The 17589-nt window shown below is 50.0% G+C and overlaps 2 protein-coding genes across 4 annotated transcripts; one reads left to right on the top strand and one right to left on the bottom strand.

Moving 5' to 3' along the window:
- Positions 1-797: 797 nt before the first annotated feature.
- Icam2 (intercellular adhesion molecule 2) lies at positions 798-12393 on the top strand. 3 transcript variants are annotated; one of them, XM_029546235.1, is made up of 5 exons: positions 798-858; positions 6787-6909; positions 8397-8669; positions 10539-10856; positions 11621-12393. In XM_029546235.1, exons 2-5 carry the CDS (start codon positions 6849-6851, stop codon positions 12157-12159), a joined length of 1191 nt encoding a protein of 396 aa, XP_029402095.1. In that variant the 5' UTR covers positions 798-858; positions 6787-6848; the 3' UTR covers positions 12160-12393. The 3 variants fall into 3 exon arrangements, with proteins under 3 accessions (XP_029402095.1, XP_021069212.1, XP_029402096.1); XM_029546236.1 differs by lacking the exon at positions 798-858 and adding an exon at positions 7747-7967 and having other exon boundaries at positions 6721-6909; XM_021213553.1 differs by lacking the exon at positions 798-858 and having other exon boundaries at positions 6552-6909; positions 11520-11859.
- Positions 12394-12402: 9 nt separating this feature from the next.
- On the bottom strand, positions 12403-14721 carry Prr29 (proline rich 29). The gene is made up of 6 exons (XM_021214010.1): positions 14630-14721; positions 14299-14374; positions 14032-14138; positions 13053-13273; positions 12809-12879; positions 12403-12630 (listed from the first exon to the last, which is right to left on the bottom strand). The coding sequence occupies exons 1-6, from the start codon at positions 14687-14689 to the stop codon at positions 12602-12604; spliced, it is 564 nt and encodes a 187-aa protein (XP_021069669.1). The 5' UTR covers positions 14690-14721; the 3' UTR covers positions 12403-12601.
- Between the last annotated feature and the right edge of the window lie 2868 nt (positions 14722-17589).

The raw sequence follows: 17589 nt of genomic DNA, 5'->3' as shown, positions 1-17589 counted from the left end.
GCACTAATAAGTTTTTTAAAAAAGACAATGGGGGTGATGAGAGATGGCTCAGTGGTTAAGACCACTGACTGCTCTTCCAAAGGTCCTGAGTTCAAATCCCAGCAACCACATGGAGGCTCACAACCATCCGTAATGACATCTGACACCCTCTTCTGGTGTGTCTCAAGACAGCTACAATGTATGTATATATAATAATAAATAAATCTTTTTTTAAAAAAGCTAAAAAGATAATGGGAATTTGCATACCACATCATAGCAACATTTTTTACAACAGCTAGAGAGTGCAAGTAACATCTGTCCGGCTGTGGACAGGTGACTGACTGATAAACAAAAATGTGGTGGTTACTGTGTCCAGTGAGGCCATCCTCAGCCTTAGAAAAGGATGTTCTGCCACATGGCTGAACCCAGAAGTCGCTGAATGACATGAAGCCGTCACAGGAGGACCTAGTGAAGCCAACCACAGAGCTGGGCATGGTGGCTCATGCCGGTAATCCTAGCTAGCCCTCAAAAGGCTGAGGCTGGAAAACTGAATTTGGGGTTAGCCTAGTCTATGTGATGGGGACCCTGCCCCGCCCTGCTCCCCCCACCCCACCCCATCCCCCCGCTGCCAAAAAAAAACAAAAAAACAAACAAAAAAAAAAACCCCACAGACAAAGTGATAGATTTTGTTAGGTATATTTTAGGACAGTGTGTGGTAAAAGCCGGCAGTAGAGCTAAAGTCATGTTAATTTAGTGTGGAAACCACAGCCCAGGAAACACGTGACTCTTGAGAGAGTTAACCGTTCAACTGGTAGAAACTTACACACACAACCACATTGCGGCAGGATCCCCAGTTGCCAGCATCTGAGCCCCCACAAGGTAAGTCACAGCATCTGCCTTTCCCCACTTCCCCTCCCAGGAGCCCAGCAGCAGGGAACTTTTGGCCTCTAGAGTGTTAAGTAAGCTTGAATTCTGATCTCTTCTCAACCGAGCACCTCCCTAAAAGTTTCTAAAGCATTTGTTTTCCTGGTCCCCAGCCCACCATCTCTGCCCCGCCTTAGTGACTGCTTCCTGTTTTGTTTTCTTCCTTCCCTTCCCGCTCTGGGTGGCATCCCTTTAGGTTACAGATTTAGAAACAGCCCTAGCTGACCTGGAACACAGAGCTCCCCCTGATTCTGTCTCCCGAGTGTTGGGATTAAAGTCATACAGGGGCATCACTTTCAGACCCCCAGGTCCACACGGGCTATGACCTGGGAAGGGACAGACCCCTTCTCTCAAGTGGTTCTCATCCTGAGACCAATGCCAGTCAGTGACAAGGGACCCATCAATGCTACGGCCCACATTCCCACAAGCCTCCTCCTTTGCAGACCTTCAGGAATTTTCCTTTCCTCTTTGTCTTCTTTCTGTAAAACTGAACGCGTACTGTGTGAGAAGGTGTCTGTGAGATATCTGTCACCATAGTGCACAGAACTGTAATGGTTGTGGGTGAAATGTCACTAAAACTTTCATGGACTATAGCCGAGGGCTTCCCACCCATGCCCAAGTTCCCTGAAATAATGACGTGGAGACAGAATTATATATGAATAAATGCTTAGGCCGTAAGCTCAGCCTGTTCCCCAACTAGCATATATCTCAATTACCTGTTTTTTCTGTACTATGAATGACACATGGCGAGTTGCCTCTCTTTATCGTTACTGGGCGATCTCCCTCACCTCTGACTCTATCCCAGAAATCCTCTCTCTATACCGAAGCTCCCTCCCACCTCCCTATTTCCTGCCTAAGCTCATAGGCCAATGGCCTTTTATTGACAGGTGAAGCCTCTACACATTGCATCAAAGATTCCCCTACAGTGGACTTCACCCCTAAGGGGCCACTCTCTTTCCACCCACTTGCTAGAATTTTGTGTTAGTTTTTCATTGAGGTACTTGGTCATTCAAACACACTTATTTTTTTAAAAGACTGTAGCTGTCTTCAGACTTTCCAGAAGAGGGTGCCAGATCTCGTTATGGATGGTTGTGAGCCACCATGTGGTTGCTGGGATTTGAACTCAGGACCTTCAGAAGAGCAGCCAGTGCTCTTAACGGTTGAGCCATCTCTCCAGCCCAAACACGCTTATTTTTATTTTATGAAACAGTTACATGGTGCCTAGCATTCTAAATCCCTTAAAACATCAACTCACCTGAGCCGGGCGCGGCGGCAGCTGCCTGCACTCCTCGTACTTGCATGATGGAGGAAGAAGGAGTTTGAAGGTCAGCCTTAGCTCTAGATCAGCTAGATTTGAGGTCAGCCTGGGCTACAGAAGGACTCTGTCTAGAGGGGGAAGATAAACTCTTTAAACTCATACAACAGTTCTATGACGGAGATACTGTCATGAATCCCATTTTACAGAGGAGGGATCAGACACATCAAGAGACAATGATTTGTCCAAGGTCACACGGACTGTAGTAAGTGGATGTATATGCTTCCTGAGTCTCAGTACAAAGGTTCTTTTAGGCCATGTCTATATCTGATAGGGGGACTGTGTGTGGAGAGATGGCTCCCTGGTGCTTACTTAACCTCCGCCAACTGAATAGTTTTCATTTTAATTTCCTGGCTACTGTTGAGTTAAAAGTAATGTCCTCCTTCCTTGGAAATTGTTTTGTGGATTTGACGCACTCAGTTATGAGTGACTTAATTTGTTTGGTTATTTTTCGGTGCTGGGAATGGAACCTAGGATCCGTGCGTACCAGGGAAGTGCTCTACCCACTGAGCTACATCCCCGGCCCTATTGTTTATGACTGACAGTTTTGAAGTCTTGCCTAATACCTTACCTCAAGGACATAATACTCGCTTTCACTTTCTGGTCAATGTTTATGCCATTTTCCTTCACATTTGAGTACTGAATGTGAATGGAATTGAGTTCTCCATTGATGTGATGTAAGGATGCCACGCCCCCTCCTCTTCCCATCCAGTTAATCAGTTGGCCCAGTCTCACTTATCAGACCTTTCTTCTAATGCAGCCATCCAGTGTCACATCCAGTATTACCATGGTTAGTCACAGGTGTGTGTCTAGGATCTAGACACTAGGACTCATTAATTGAGCTGACACTCGTATTAATATTTTATATCAAATCTCAATATTCAAAGAGCAAATTGTCCCTCTTCTCCTTCCCGTGTGCCTTGAACCTTTTGTTCCTCCGCAGACACGTCATGACCAGCTTTCTGTTTCCATAAACAACCATATGGGAATTCACTGGGATTTCACTGAATCTGTATATCAATTGGGGAAAAAATGATCTTTCTTGTGTATTTCATTACATTTTATTTCAGGGGCACATGTGTGCCACAGACCACATAGAGAAGTCAGATAGCTTGTGAGAGTCAGTTGTCACGTGCGGGTCCCAGGGGTCAAGCTCAGGTCACTAGGCTTGGTGAGCCCCTCAGACCGTGTGTGTGTGTGTGTGTGTGTGTGTGTGTGTGTGTGTGTGTGTGTGTGGTTTTTCGAGATAGGGTTTCTCTGTGTAGCCCTGGCTGTCCTGGAACTCACTCTGTAGACCAGGCTGGCCTCAAACTCAGACATCTGCTTACCTCTGCCTCCCGAGTGCTAGGATTATCCTGCAGACTTTATTTCTTCTCAAATTAAGTCTGTAAAGCTAATTCTTCTGGGATTTTGTTTCCTTAGTTCCATATTTTATGGCATTTTATTTATAGCCTTTACCTTTTATTATTGGGTAGAGGGGTTGACAGTAGCCCAAACTAGCTTCAAATTCACCATCCAACTGTCTCAGCCATCCAAGTGGTGCTGGGATTATACAACTGGGTCAGCACACCTGGCTGGCTTGCTGGCTCATTCATTCATTCATTCATTCATTCTTCTCTTCTTTTTTCTTTTCTTTTCTTTCTTTCTTTTTTTTTTTTTTTTTTTTTTTTTTTTTTTTTTTTTTTTTGAGAGACAGGGTTTCTCTATGTAGCCCTGGCTATTCTGAAACTCACTCTAACCAGGCTGGCTTTGAACTCAGATATCCATCTACCTCTGCCTCCCAAATACTGAGGTTAAAAGGATTAAAAGCATGCACCACCACAGCCCAGGTTTATTTTTATTTTATTTTGTTTTATCTCATTTATTTGTTTATTGGTTGGTTGGTTTTGTTTGTTTTCTTGGAGACAGGATTTCTTTGTGTGGCCCTGGCTGTCCTAGAGCTTGCTCTGTAGACCAGGGTGGCCTTGGACTCAGAGATCCGCCTGCCTCTGCCTCCTAGGTACTGGGATTACAGGTATGCAGAGCCATTGCCTGGCTTATTTTTCTTTTTTAGTGGTGGTACTATTCATAAAAGGTATGCTCTGTGCCCCTTTGTTTATTTATTTGCAGCCAATCATGTTCACGCTGTTCTGCAAGTTCTATTTGGACCAATCTTACAAAATGAAGCTACCCCTAAGACACCCCCCACTTCCCTTCCCAGCCTCGGCAGCCCCCCTCTCCTTCTGGGGCGTGATCAGTCTTTACAACCCTGCTCTGTTTCCATGGTTGTTCTGATGATAGTTACTTGCTTTCTTTTTGAGCCCTGTCTGGAAGTTTCCTCTGGCCTTGCACGCCCCTCCCAAAGGTCTTGGGAGAACCTGACCCTCACAATGGCTTCCTTTGTCCCACCTCTGGTGAGCTTTATCAGCTGCCATAGCCGCCAGCCACTCATAGGAACTTCACCTTTCCCACAGTATGTGACCTTGGTGGAGCCACTTAGTCTCTCTGTGCCTCAGTTTCTCCTCCTAGGAGATGAGAACAGTAGTCGTAGTTGAGCTTGTAGAATTTAGGAGTAATCGGGTAATGTTTAAGGAATGCTTTGACAGTGACCAGCCTGACGTAGGTATAGTCACATGCTTCACGACAATATTCCCATCCATGAGAGGCCACACGGACAATAGAATGTCCCAGAAGATTACTGGAGCTACAAAAGATATACCACATAAGGGCCTCATAGCCATTACAGCCCGGTGACACAGTGAATGCATCGCTCCCAGATTCCTGGTGGCGTGAGTGTGCTACTGTGGTGCAGCTGTGTTCGAGTGTAGCACGTACAACTACGTACACGAGAGAGGTAGTGTCCTGTAACCGTCTAGGTTCATGTGGACACACTACGGTGCTCACACCACCCGAGGGCAAAGTTCTCTGAACGTGAACTGCAAAGTGAGCTCTAGGCCAGTGTGGGCCACTTAGTGGGTCACTGCCTCGAAAGGAAAAGCGCTAAGAGTCTAGGGATGCAGCTCGTGGCACGTGCCTAGCGGGCACGAAGCTGTAGCATCTCAGTCACCAACACCCCCCCCCCAAAAATGAAAAAACAACTCCTTCCCTCCCTAAGTAGCATCTGTTTGTCTGCCTGTCTGTATTGCTGTATTATTATCACATTATTATTATTATTATTATTATTATTATTATTATTATTTTATTATTACCCAGAGAAGCTCAGTCCCTGCTTTACCACCCAAAACCCTTGAAGCCCTCTAGTCCCCTGTTCTCAGGACTCTATCAGCCTAATGTGTGACCAGATACTCCCACCCTCACCCCACCCCACCCCCACTCCACCCCACCCCACCACCCCACTTCTCCCTTCTCCCTCTTTTCTCTCCTTACCTGGTAGAATTATTCTGGCAGAATCTCAAAGCCCAATAGCCTCATGCGGGGCCTTCCCTTGATCCAGGCTGATAACACCTGCAGTAGATTAGCTATATGCGACAGCCACTGCTCAGCACTGTGGGAAGGACAGGATGTCACAGTGCTCTAAGTCACTGGTTGAGCCACTGAGGCTTCCTCTACTTGAAATCTGGAGGACACAATGGACTGGGAGCTGGTCTCGCAGGCGGCTTCCTGAGCTCCGATAATGAGCCCTCAAAACTCTGGAGCTTCCTTTGGATAGGTCCTTTCTGGGATTCCACCGAGAAAGCCAGGAGGCCTGCTTTTGCCCTGCCTATCCCCCAGGTTCTAAGACAGAACTAAGGGAGTAAGGTTGACTAAATATGGTGAACACAGTGTCACCTGGGAAGGCCGTGTAGCCAAAGTTCACTGCCTGTGGCAAAGCCTGCCGGGAAGGAAAGCTAGGAAGACCGAGGTCCTGCCTGGAGTAGGAAGATGCACAGGAAAGCACTGACGGACAAGCCCAGGAAAGAGCCTAGGGTTTGGGAGTAAGTTGTAGCCACTGTTTCCTGACCTCCTGGGGGGTTCCCAGGAGATGACTGAGGGCTGCCCTTTTGCAATCTCTGAGCCCTGTGTTGGCTGAATTAGGGTTAGGCTTCTGCTGGAAACTAAATGAGACATTAAGGTATGCAGATATACACAGGGCATTAGCAAGAGACTACTATGTGGCTGTGTTCTAACTTTGGATATTATGTTTCCAGAGATGACCCCAACAAAGGCCTGGGAGAATTCAGAGTTCCCCTGATCTGAGCCTTGGAGACCTCATTCTGCCCAATGTACAATAATAGAAAGTCCATGTACACTCCCCCCCCCACACCACATAAGTGCATACACGCTTGCACACATTCATGAATGCACACACACTTCCTGCATGTGACTCCCATTGCTTTCCTAACCTCGCACAGGGAGCATGCCACGTGAGAGAACCCTGTTACACCCCTGCTTATCTGCTGCTTCCTGGCTTCCTCTGCCTGAATTCTTGAGGCCCTAAAGGCTTGGGAGCTGGTCTGTGCATATTGTTTCCTGATCTCAGATAATTAGAGGAAATGAGCTCACTGGCACAGAGGGGACTGCGGATTTCAGTCGGGAGCGCCAGGCTTCACTCCCCAACCTGTAGCCTACATCTCTCCCTAACCCTCCAGGCAGCCGTCAGCTGTGCCCCTGAAGCCCATAGACTCCACAGACCCCACAGACCCCACCTGAGATGTCTTCTTTTGCTTGCTGGAGCCTGTCTATAACCCTTCTTGTCCTGTTCTACAGCCCAGGTAAGCCAACTCCGAGGGGTTTCAGCACACGGCATCTCAGGGTGGGGAGTACTGATATTCCTCAGGCATCGGGGTAGGGGTAGGGGACATTCTGGCCACAGGGGCCTCTCCACCATAGGTAAGGAAGACTGTGTCAACCTGGCTTTGGTTTCTCATTACCTCAGGCTAGGGACTAAGATCTTGGCCTTTTGGGTACTAGAGGGAACAAACTCAGAGATCTGAGAATGTCAATGAAACATTCATCAATGAATGTTGATGTGACAGGCTATCAAGGTTGGGTGGTGGACAGTGGGTAAATGGGAGACTCCATAAGGGACGCCAGGGTCTAAGCGAAGATGAGGCAGCATGCCAAAGGGGCCTAGTGGACAGCGGAGGGCAGCCAAAGATACTGTGCTCGCTGGCAGAACAAAATGAAAATGAAAGCTGTTTCAGTGGGGTTAAGGAGACCTGGAAGGACACAACCTCGACATGCTGAGTGTCCTATGTCTTAGACAACCTGCCAAACGTGTCCAAGCCTTATTGCACTCAGGACCCAGAGGAGGGCACATGAGCCCTCTTAACAAGTGGAGAAACTGAGGCTCACAGAAAGAATACATATGACCAATGTTGAGAGTTCAAATCCAACACTATCTACATGGAAAGCCCCTCCTTTGCCGCTGAATTGAATGTCACTAGCTGATGGCTGAGTGGGCCGCGTGGGGAGGGAGAAAGACAAACCATATGTAGGGACCCTGCTGGCCAGGATCCAGGACCTTCGTGGTCCTCACAGAGTGGAGGTGAACACCGAGGGCCCCTTTGTCTTACACCAGGTACATCCCAAATGTCTGTCCTGCACAGGGCTGTGTGGTCACCATAAGGAGAACCTCGGGAAACTCAGGCCCAGCCTAAATGGCTCCAATGATGTCTACGGAGCATGAACATAAATTATGAGTCTTCATGCAACAGGTCCTTCTGACGGTGGCCTGCTGCTTTTCTGGTCTTATTTCCACCATTCCTCTTCTTAGCTAAGGCTTGGTCATCTCGGTTCTCCATTGCTTCATGAACGCATGCGCCCAATGGTAGGTCTGCGTGCCAGCGGTTCCATTTATCTGCAACGTGCTCACTCCCACAGCACGTGCAAGGTTCACTACCTCCCTCTGTCTTTGCCTCGATACCATTATCTTTTATCAGCCACGGAGACCCTCCCCTCTCTCTACTCTCTTTCCCTGGAGCTTGGCTGCCACCCAGAGGGCATCCTGGCAGTTTTCCATGCTGATGTGAGCTCAGAGTTTGCCTCCATTCTCAGAGGTGTCTTCATGACAGAGGGAGCATTGTTCAGGAGCCTAAGGAAACCTAGGACTGACTGATAAAGGGGCTGGAGGAAAGGGACCTGGGAATGGAGCAAAGGGGCCAGCCAAAGGTGACCTGTCTCCTTGGGCCACTGGTAATAGAGAGCCCCAAGGACAGGCACCAGAGACATCTGCTGCCAAGTGCTTTTGGTCTTCCAGGGTCCGGCGAGAGGGCCTTTGAGGTCTACATATGGTCTGAGAAGCAGATAGTTGAAGCCACAGAGTCTTGGAAAATCAACTGCAGCACCAGCTGTGCCGCCCCAGATATGGGTGGTCTGGAGACGTCCATGAATAAAATAATGTTGGAAGAGCATCCTCAAGGGAAGTGGAAACAGTTCTTAATCTCAAATGTCTCCAAAGACACGGTCTTTCTTTGCCATTTCACCTGTTCGGGAAAGCAGCACTCGGAGAGTCTCAACATCAGCGTGTACCGTGAGTGTCTATGCTGGGGGCTCTACTCCCCAGTACAGTGCCCATGTCTACTGCTACTGCTGCTGCTGCAACTACCACCACCACTACCACCACCACCACCACCACCACCACTACACACTAACTGCTCAGTGACTTCTCCTGGGTCTTCTCATCATGGAATTCATCTCCTTTGGCTCCTGAGCTACAAGCAGGCCAGACCTGCGGGCTCAGGATCTGCTTACAGCCCTGGTGGGACTCCATGAGTCCTCCTGTACCTCAGAAGCAAACTGTGCAGGTTTTGACCCTTGCTCCAAGAAGGTCAGTCCAGACAAGGTTTGCACAGACCCTCGTGTCACTTCCTATCCCAGTTCAGCCACCAGGCCACTCACTCCATCACAAGCAGTGAGTGGGTCAGGGGAGTTAGCCTTCTCTAGTAGCTCCCTCATTTCACGGGGAAAGTGGAGGTGCTGTGCAGCATTCTCGTTGTTCTTTCCAAGGACCCGCGGCAAGTGTGTGAGCCTCGAGTACACACCTGCCAGGGTAGGCCAGGATTCTCTCAGCATCTTAGCTCCAGGTGTCTCCCCGTGACTCATTATCGACATCAATGGGTCAAAGAATAGAAGTCCTAAGTCCGAGGTGTGTGGGAGTGAGTGGAGGAGAGGTGCTCTAATTTAGAAGGGAACTGGGGTACCACCATAGTCCTCATTCGGTCGATCTGGAATTATATTGGTCATCAATATGACTGGAGAAGCGAGGCAATCCTGACTCCTGTCCCAGCCTCATGAGGAAGCTCAGGCAGCTCCTCAGGTGCTTCTTTCCAGATGTTCACAACGCAGAGACCCAGCTGTTTAATTTGAAATTTGTATTTAGTATCTAGAGAGGGTGGAAACAGGCCCAGATTTTCCTATTGGCTTGTTTGGTTTTTTTGTTTTGTTTTGTTTTGGGTTTTTTGTTTGTTTGGTTTGGTTTTATTGTTTGTTTGGTTGGTTGGTTTTTTGTTTTTTGTTTGTTTGTTTGTTTGGTTATTTTTTTTTTTCGAGACAGAGATTCTCTGTATAGCCCTGGCTGTTCTGGAACTTATTTTTGTTTTTAAAACAGGCTTTCTTTGTGTAGTCCTGGCTGTCCTGGAATTCACTCTGTAGATTTCAAACTCATAGAGATCTGCCTGCCTCTGCCTCCCAAGTGCTGGGACTAAAGGTGTGCGCCACCACTGCCTGGCCCCAGATGGTTTTTTTATATTTTTTTTTTAAAGATTTATTTATTATTATATCTAAGTACACTGTAGCTGTCTTCAGACACTCCAGAAGAGGGAGTCAGATCTTGTTAAGGATGGTTGTGAGCCACCATGTGGTTGCTGGGATTTGAACTCAGGACCTTCGGAAGAGCAGTCGGTACTTTTAACCACTGAGCCATCTCTCCAGCCCCGGTTTTTTATATTCTTCTAGTTAGCTGTACCATTTCTTTCTTCCTCCTTTCCTCCCTTTCTTTCTTTCAAAAGATTTACTTATTTTATATTGTGTACTTTCAGAAGGGGGAAGCAGGTCCCATTACAGATGGTTGTGAGCCACCATGTGGTTGCTAGGAAATGAACTTAGGACCTCTAGAAGAGCAGTCAGTGCTCTTAACCACAGAGCCATCTCACCAGCCCGGCTGTACCATTTCTGCATCTTCTCTTTGTAGACCCCTTTTCTATTTTCCAAACCATGTCTGCAGAGCATGCCCCCTACCATACACTTCCTCTTCCTCCCTCTTCCAATGAGCAGGTCACACCCACTTCCTCTCTCTCAAGTTTAGCTAGGGATTTGGGATACCAGGAGTAGACCTTAGCCCCGCGGGACATTCAGGGACACAGTTCCATCTTGTCTGGCCTTCCTTCTTTGTCTCCTGCAGAGCCTCCAGCTCAAGTCACACTGAAGTTGCAGCCCCCCCGGGTGATTGTGGGTGAAACCTTCACCGTTGAGTGCAAGGTGTCCCCTGTGAAGCCCCTTGAGTGGCTCACCCTCTCTCTGCTCCGTGGCAGAGAGACCCTGAAGAGTCAGACCTTTGGGGGAGCAGAAACTGACCCCCAAGAGGCCACAGCCACGTTCAACAGCACAGCTCTGAAAAAGGACGGTCTCAACTTTTCCTGCCAGGCTGAACTGGATCTACGGCCCCATGGTGGGTATATCATCCGCAGCATCTCGGAGTACCAGATCCTTGAAGTCTATGGTAAGGAGACCCTCTTGGCTGAGAGGGTTAGAAGTCGCACTTCTTGGCAACGTGGGGGAAGAACACTCACGAGCCGCACTCCTAGGTGGTCTGATGTGCGCATATAATTGAGGGTCCCCTCTTATACCCTGATTCCCTGGCGCTCTCTCTCCAATTCCACGCTGAACCCTAACTTTTCCAGAAGCCAGAAGAGCTCAATCGGCTGGCTCGGCCATTGCTGAGCTGTGTAGCCATGTGTGGCAGTGAGCTCTCTCTAGTTATGGCCCCTTTCTACAACGAGGAGGCTGGCTGGCCTGGTCCCCAGGGTCCCCAGAGCACTACTACTGCTCTGTGATTCTCAACAGCCAAAGCCTGTGGTCAGAGAGCTCACCCGAAGCTCACTCAGCTCTGCCTGAGAAAGGCATGGTCTAAACCTGACCATGACGTCCTCCAGGCCATGGTACTTGGAGGCACTGGTGTCAGGGGCTGCTGGAAGGGAAGGATGTCTGCACTGCCTGATGGCTTAGAGCATAGGCCAACTTCCTCTTAGATGTCACTCTGGAGGCAGACACTTGCTGCCACCGGGATGACTGTGGAATGTATGAGAGGTCACGGAGTGATGGGCAGACTCCCGGGGCCCTAGCATCCGACCATCTCTGAGACTACCGCCTCTTGCCTCCCCAGAGCCGATGCAGGACAACCAAATGGTCATCATCATCGTAGTGGTGTCACTACTGCTGTTCTTATTTGTGACATCTGTCCTGCTGTGCTTTATCTTTGGCCAGCACTGGCACAGAAGACGGACAGGCACCTACGGGGTGCTAGCTGCCTGGAGGAGGTTGCCCCGAGCCTTCCGGACACGTTCCGTGTGAGCCAACATTGCCAGGCCCCTGGTGGTTACCAGAACTCAACATGGCGCCTTCAAGGTGTGGTTCAGCACTGGCTGAAGGACTGTGGCAGCAGCAGAAGAGGCTGGGGACATTTCCTTTTTTTTTTTAGCCTCAATACAAATACCTGGATTTCACCCTGTGCCCGCCATGACTGCTCCGGGGATAACAGTCAACACCTATGCCAGGGAAAGTACCAAGTGTTTCCTGTTTACAGTGTCTCTTCAGCTCTTCCCACCCCTTGCTCTTTCCCAGGGCTTTTTGGAGCCTCTGCATCCCAGACCCCAGACATCTACCCACACCGTTTAGGAGCAAATTATTTTCTCCTGAGGTCCTATGAGGTGAAGGACATTCTGTTCACACCCGACCCTGGGGACCTCATGCTGCTCCTGGTTGAATCAGGACACAGCCCTGACTCTCCTTTCTGCCAACACTAAGAGGAGGCTCAAGGGAGCTGAATCCGCTGCAGAGGCCTCCTGAGCTGGGTCCCTCTCCATCCGTGCTGCCCTCTGGGAGTCTTAAGGAGTTTGGAGATGTGCGCTATCCTTTTCTCTCCTTCCCTACTTCAGGCCCAGGGGTGAAGGCACACAGCCTTCATTATCCCAGAGAGAGGGGCAGAGACCAGCTGGGCTCTGGTATCATGGCCTTATGGGGAAACAGTGGATCAATTGGTTTTACGTGGCTTCTGGGTCATGGTTGGGCTTAAAGGAGCCTTTACTCCAGAACGGCCAGCACAAGGTGGCAGTAGAGAGCCTGATGAGGGATTGGGGGTGGGGTGGGGGGAGCAGAGTGGGTAAGAAGGACCAGCATAGATGCCGGGTTGCTCCAGGGTTTGGCAACCCTGTGCAGAAGGTGACAAGGCCTGGTGTGCATCTGTCTTCATGGCAGGCTCTCCGCATCATAGTAGTCTAGAAAGACAGAGCCCTCAGCTAGTTCCTTCCTGTCGTTTTGGACCCCAACAAGGAACATAGACTGGGACAAGGCAGGCCTGGAGTCATAATTGGCAGGAAACCCCGCTCCCCTTCACAGGGCACATGACCCTTCTGACATCATAGTCGGCCTCAGGTCAGACCCCACTGCCCCTACCTGAAGCCGGAGGTACATCTGCACCAACAGTTCCCGTTGCACTGGGGGGTGGGGGTGGGGGCACATTTCTCCTGAGATGGGAGAGAGAGAGAGAGAGAGAGAGAGAGAGAGAGAGAGAGAGAGAGAGAGAGAACCCCTTTAGAGGCTCTGGATGGCATTTGAGGCTTTACTCCCAAACTCCTCCTTTCGACCGAGATCGGGAACCTGGCCACGCCCCGGCCAAGCCCCCTCCCGTTTCACTTACATCTCCCCTTGCCTGGAGGCAGGGGGCTGGTGCTGAATCCTGGGTGCACCCTGCCAGGGAGGCTGATGTGGGGGGACAGGGAGGAAAGAGGTTGGCCAGAGTGACATGGGACCCAAGGAAGTCACTGGGCAAGGCAAGTAGTGATGGTGGAAGACCAGCGGCTCTTGCTCTTGCATCTCCATCTCTTCCTCCATCTGCTCCTCGTGGCTGTCCGTGTGGACCTGGGGGTTGTGCAAAGTATAGAGGGGAGGTGATGACTCAGGCCTGCCCCCCCCCCCCCGCCTCCACTGTTTCACCTCCTCAGCTACTGTCTGTACAAATAATCACCACCTCACGGGTAAACGCGACTGTTCCGTGAGCTACACACGAGCCAGGCCCTTTGGAGATGCCCACCCCATTACTATGCAGAGAGGAGAAACTCTAAGAGGCTAAGCCACTCATCTAAGAGCAGCAGAGCTAACAGGCGGGAATGAGGTAATGTGGAACTGACTGGAAAAGTACCAGTGACTCCAGAGTGGGGACCGGAAGTCTACACCTCTGCCTTTGTTTCTGCTTGGGGCCCATCAAGGAAGGGAGATGCTCATCTCAGGCCCTCAGAGGACCTAGGAAGGAGAGGTAGCAGCCACAACTCAGGATCTACACCTATCTCAGGATTTACCTCCTCCTTGAACCCCTCTGGGCTTCCTGGAGCCCCCCTTCCCTTGGTTTCTCTTTACTCAGACCTCACACCCCTTACTGCCCTCCTGGGCCTGAAGCACACAGGGGAATATCCAGAAGGAAAACTTTGAAGACAAGATCCGGGTGGTAGTGGAGATTTGGCAACTCCCTCCCTAGTGGAATCTGACCGGCCCTTGGCACAAGGTAGATGCCAAAGAGACTCAGGCAGATTGGGGTGCAGGCTACACTTGTCCTTGTTTTTTGTCTCCAGGTGGGGATCCCCCCCATATAAAATCCCACCCTGGCCCCCATTTTTACCTACCGGTGGACTGGGCCACTCTGGCCCTGGGTTCAGGGCATCTGCCACCAGTTGGCCCAGTAGCAGCTGGTGCATCTGTGCGTTCTGCAGCATCATCAGCTCAAGCAGGTCTGGGGAGCAGGATTCAACAGGCCCACCAGGCCTCCACACAGTCCCTTCCCTCCCAGGCCCAGGCCCGACCTCATTTATAAAGGATGTAACCCGCAGAAGAAGGAAGGCCCCAAGTACATGTGGTACAGAAGGGCCAGGAGGGTGACCCAGAACCGTTACCTTCCTTGACCCGGTTATGCTGAGGCAGAGGAGATGGGACTGTCCAAGGAAAGGGCTGCAAGATGGTCACCCAGGGCTGGGGATGTGGTTGGGGAGAATCAGCCAAACCAAGTAGACATGGGTGGGGCATGCCAGGAGCCCCATACTCCCCTCTCAGTGTCTCTGCACCTCATGACCACCCTCCTTCTTCCCAGTCCACTCTCTTCCTCTTAGTTAGGGATCTCCCTTCACACCATCCCATACACGCCCCAGAGCTTACCCCAGCTCCACAGTCCTCCCCAGACCCCCACCGCCCCATTTAAGACAGTAAGCCCCTGGGCCCGGGCCTCACCGTAGGGGCTGTGCTCTGTGTTGGGACACCACTCCAGTTCCCACTCCCGAGGGAGGCCATGCCCTAGCAGGTTAAGTTACCTTGGCAGCTCTGGGGACGCCAGGGAGGGCTCCTCCCAAGAGTACACAAACCCGCCCAGCCCAGGATGTCTGGGGCCTAGGAAACAGCCCAAGACTCCTCCCTGGCCTCTTCTTCCAGCTTGTGGGGATCCATCTTGGGAGGCCCCTGTATGGGGTTCCCCAGACTGACCTTACTCCTCCTGCACCTGGTGCTGACGCTAACCCTGGGTGACCCACATTTGTTGAGTGAGAAGCTGGGGTGACTTGGTTTCCTGGTCCCACAAGAATAAAATGCACAGGACTTGGCACGAACGTTTGAGTCAGTAAGGAGGGCACAGTCAGTCGTGCTTAGGAGAGGGGAATCCAAAGACCCAGTGGTTTCTGGAGGGGACCAGGCAGACCCTGGGCAACTTTACAGAGCAGGCTGGGGCTCTGGCCCAGAATGCCCGGGGCTCTTCACCTCTCCCCTGCACATTTGCTGAATTCCTGGCGGAGGTGAGCCACTCACTGCCCTCTCAGAGATGGGCAGCTCAGTACCGGAGTCCACAACACCGTCTTCTGTTTCCAAAGCATGCATTCTTCCGACAGGAAGTTAGTGAAGTGTCTATGGCGTAAAGACAGGTGAGGGGAGAGATCTATTTCCACAGCTGTGACATCCGAAGATAGGCCCCATGCAGCAGTCGAGCACCATCCCGACAGGAAGCTGGGATTAGCACCAGAGGAGACTCACCCTTCCCCCATCCTCCGCTTCTGTCCCCCTTTCCATAGCCAGAAGGAACATCCCCATCTCCTCTTTGTCCCTGTCTGTTAGTGATACTGCTGATGGATTTTACTACGGCCAGAGCCTTCGCCCTCTCAGCCCTAGTCAGCCATCTTCAGTAAGCCAATTAAAACAATAAATTAATAATAAAAATGTGGGGAAAAGAGTCTTCGATGTGGCCACATTAGGAAGGAGGACAAAGAGATCCAGTGATAGCCACCCCAGCCCAGGGCATCCTCCAGGTCCTGGCATGAGGGTTAGGTGGAAAGAACAACCAAGCAACCCAAGAGGGAAATCACTGTGCCCGGGAAATTAGCTAGAAGGGAGGTCACTCCCAACAGAGTAGTGTTCTCAACCTTCCTAAAGCTGCGACCTTTAACACAGCTCCTCAAGGTGTGGTGACCCCCCCAACCGTAAGAATTTTGCTACTGTTATGAATTATGGTGTAATATCCGATATGCAGGATATCTGCTATGTGACTCCTGTGAAAGGGTCATTCGACCCCCAAAGGGGTGACGACCCACAGGTGGGAACAGCCGTGATAAAGGCTGAGATTCCAAGATAGGGAATGTAGGCGTTATCCTACGAGTAATGGGGCCATGGGCAGGGGCCAGCTGGAAAGAACAGGTGTATACACACATATACATACACACACAGACATATACACATACACACATACACACACACATACACACAAGACACACAGACATATACACATACACACATACACACACATACACACATATACACACACATACCCACACACATATACACACATACACACACATATAGACACATATACACACACATATACATACACACAGACACACAGACATATACACATATACACACACATACACACATATACACACATACACACATACACACACATATACACATATACACACACATACACACACACATATACACACATACACACATACATATACATATACACACACATATACACATGCACACACATATACACATCACACACACACAAACACATTTTTGGAGGGGGGAGATGGGCTCTCCCTTGGCCTAGGCTGCCCTCAAGTACCTGAGGACACCCTTGAACTCCTGACCCCCCTGCCTGTATTTCTCAAGTGCTGACATTACAGTTTTCCTCTATGGTGTTGGGCAGGGCTTTGTGACTGCAAACATTCTGTCAATTGGGTCATAGCCCAGCCCCAACAGCCACAATTCTAAATAACAAGGTTTTGGAGGGTGGAGTCTCTCAGTGCAAAGCTGCCCAGCCGCAGCAAATCTACATTGATGTAGAACACATCAGAGTTGAGTGAAAAAAACCAATGGGCTTTGATTTTAATTTTTAATTTTATTTTATGTGCATCAGTGTTTTGCCTGAATGTGTGTCTGTGTACAACACGTGTGGGCCCCTGGAGGCCAGAAGAGGGTGTTGAACCCCTGGAACTAGAGTTACAGACGGTCGTGTTTGGAAGTAAACCCGCTGAGCAAACCCCCCAGCCTCTCTGTGGGTTTTTGTTTGTTTTTGGTTTTTTTGCTTTTTCTTTTTGGCATTTTGAGACAGGGGTTTGTCTCTGGTCGGTTCTTCCTAGAGACTAATCTGAATGGTAAGATCTTATTTTGTTGTTGTTGTTGTTGTTGTTGTTGTTGTTGTTGTTGTTTAAATAATATGTCCAGGAAGTAGCTCTGGGTTCAACCCTTATTGCCACACAGATGCACAAATCCTAAGTACGAATTTGTAAATTTGAGAAGCATGTGTGTAGGTAGGAAAGAGAGAGAGAGACAACAGAGATGGAGAGAGAGAGAGAGAGAGAGAGAGAGAGAGAGAGAGAATCATCTGCAGAGTCTCTGGGTACCCACTTCTCCCCTCCAGCCCCACCCCCAGGTCTTCTGTGACTGGTCCACGCACTTGCCTGGCTCTCCACATTTTCTATCCACAGGCAAGATAGGCTGGCAGTAAGGGAGGGGAGTATTCCTTAGGGGTTGGCCAAAGTGAATCCCACTCGGACCCTCCAGGGAAAAATACGGATTAACCCTTACCCTCCCACTCCTGGATGGGCTCTTTACTGGCTTTTCTCCTATCCCCATCCTTTCTCCACTTCATCACAGACTTGTCATTCCCAGATCCTTGCAACTGAGTCTGCTCTGGCAGAATC

Source organism: Mus pahari, chromosome 14 (assembly GCF_900095145.1).
Source record: "Mus pahari chromosome 14, PAHARI_EIJ_v1.1, whole genome shotgun sequence".
Taxonomy (NCBI): Eukaryota; Metazoa; Chordata; class Mammalia; order Rodentia; family Muridae; genus Mus; species Mus pahari.
The sequence above is the reverse complement of the archived record's forward strand: the minus strand, read 5'-3'. Positions and strand labels throughout refer to the sequence as shown.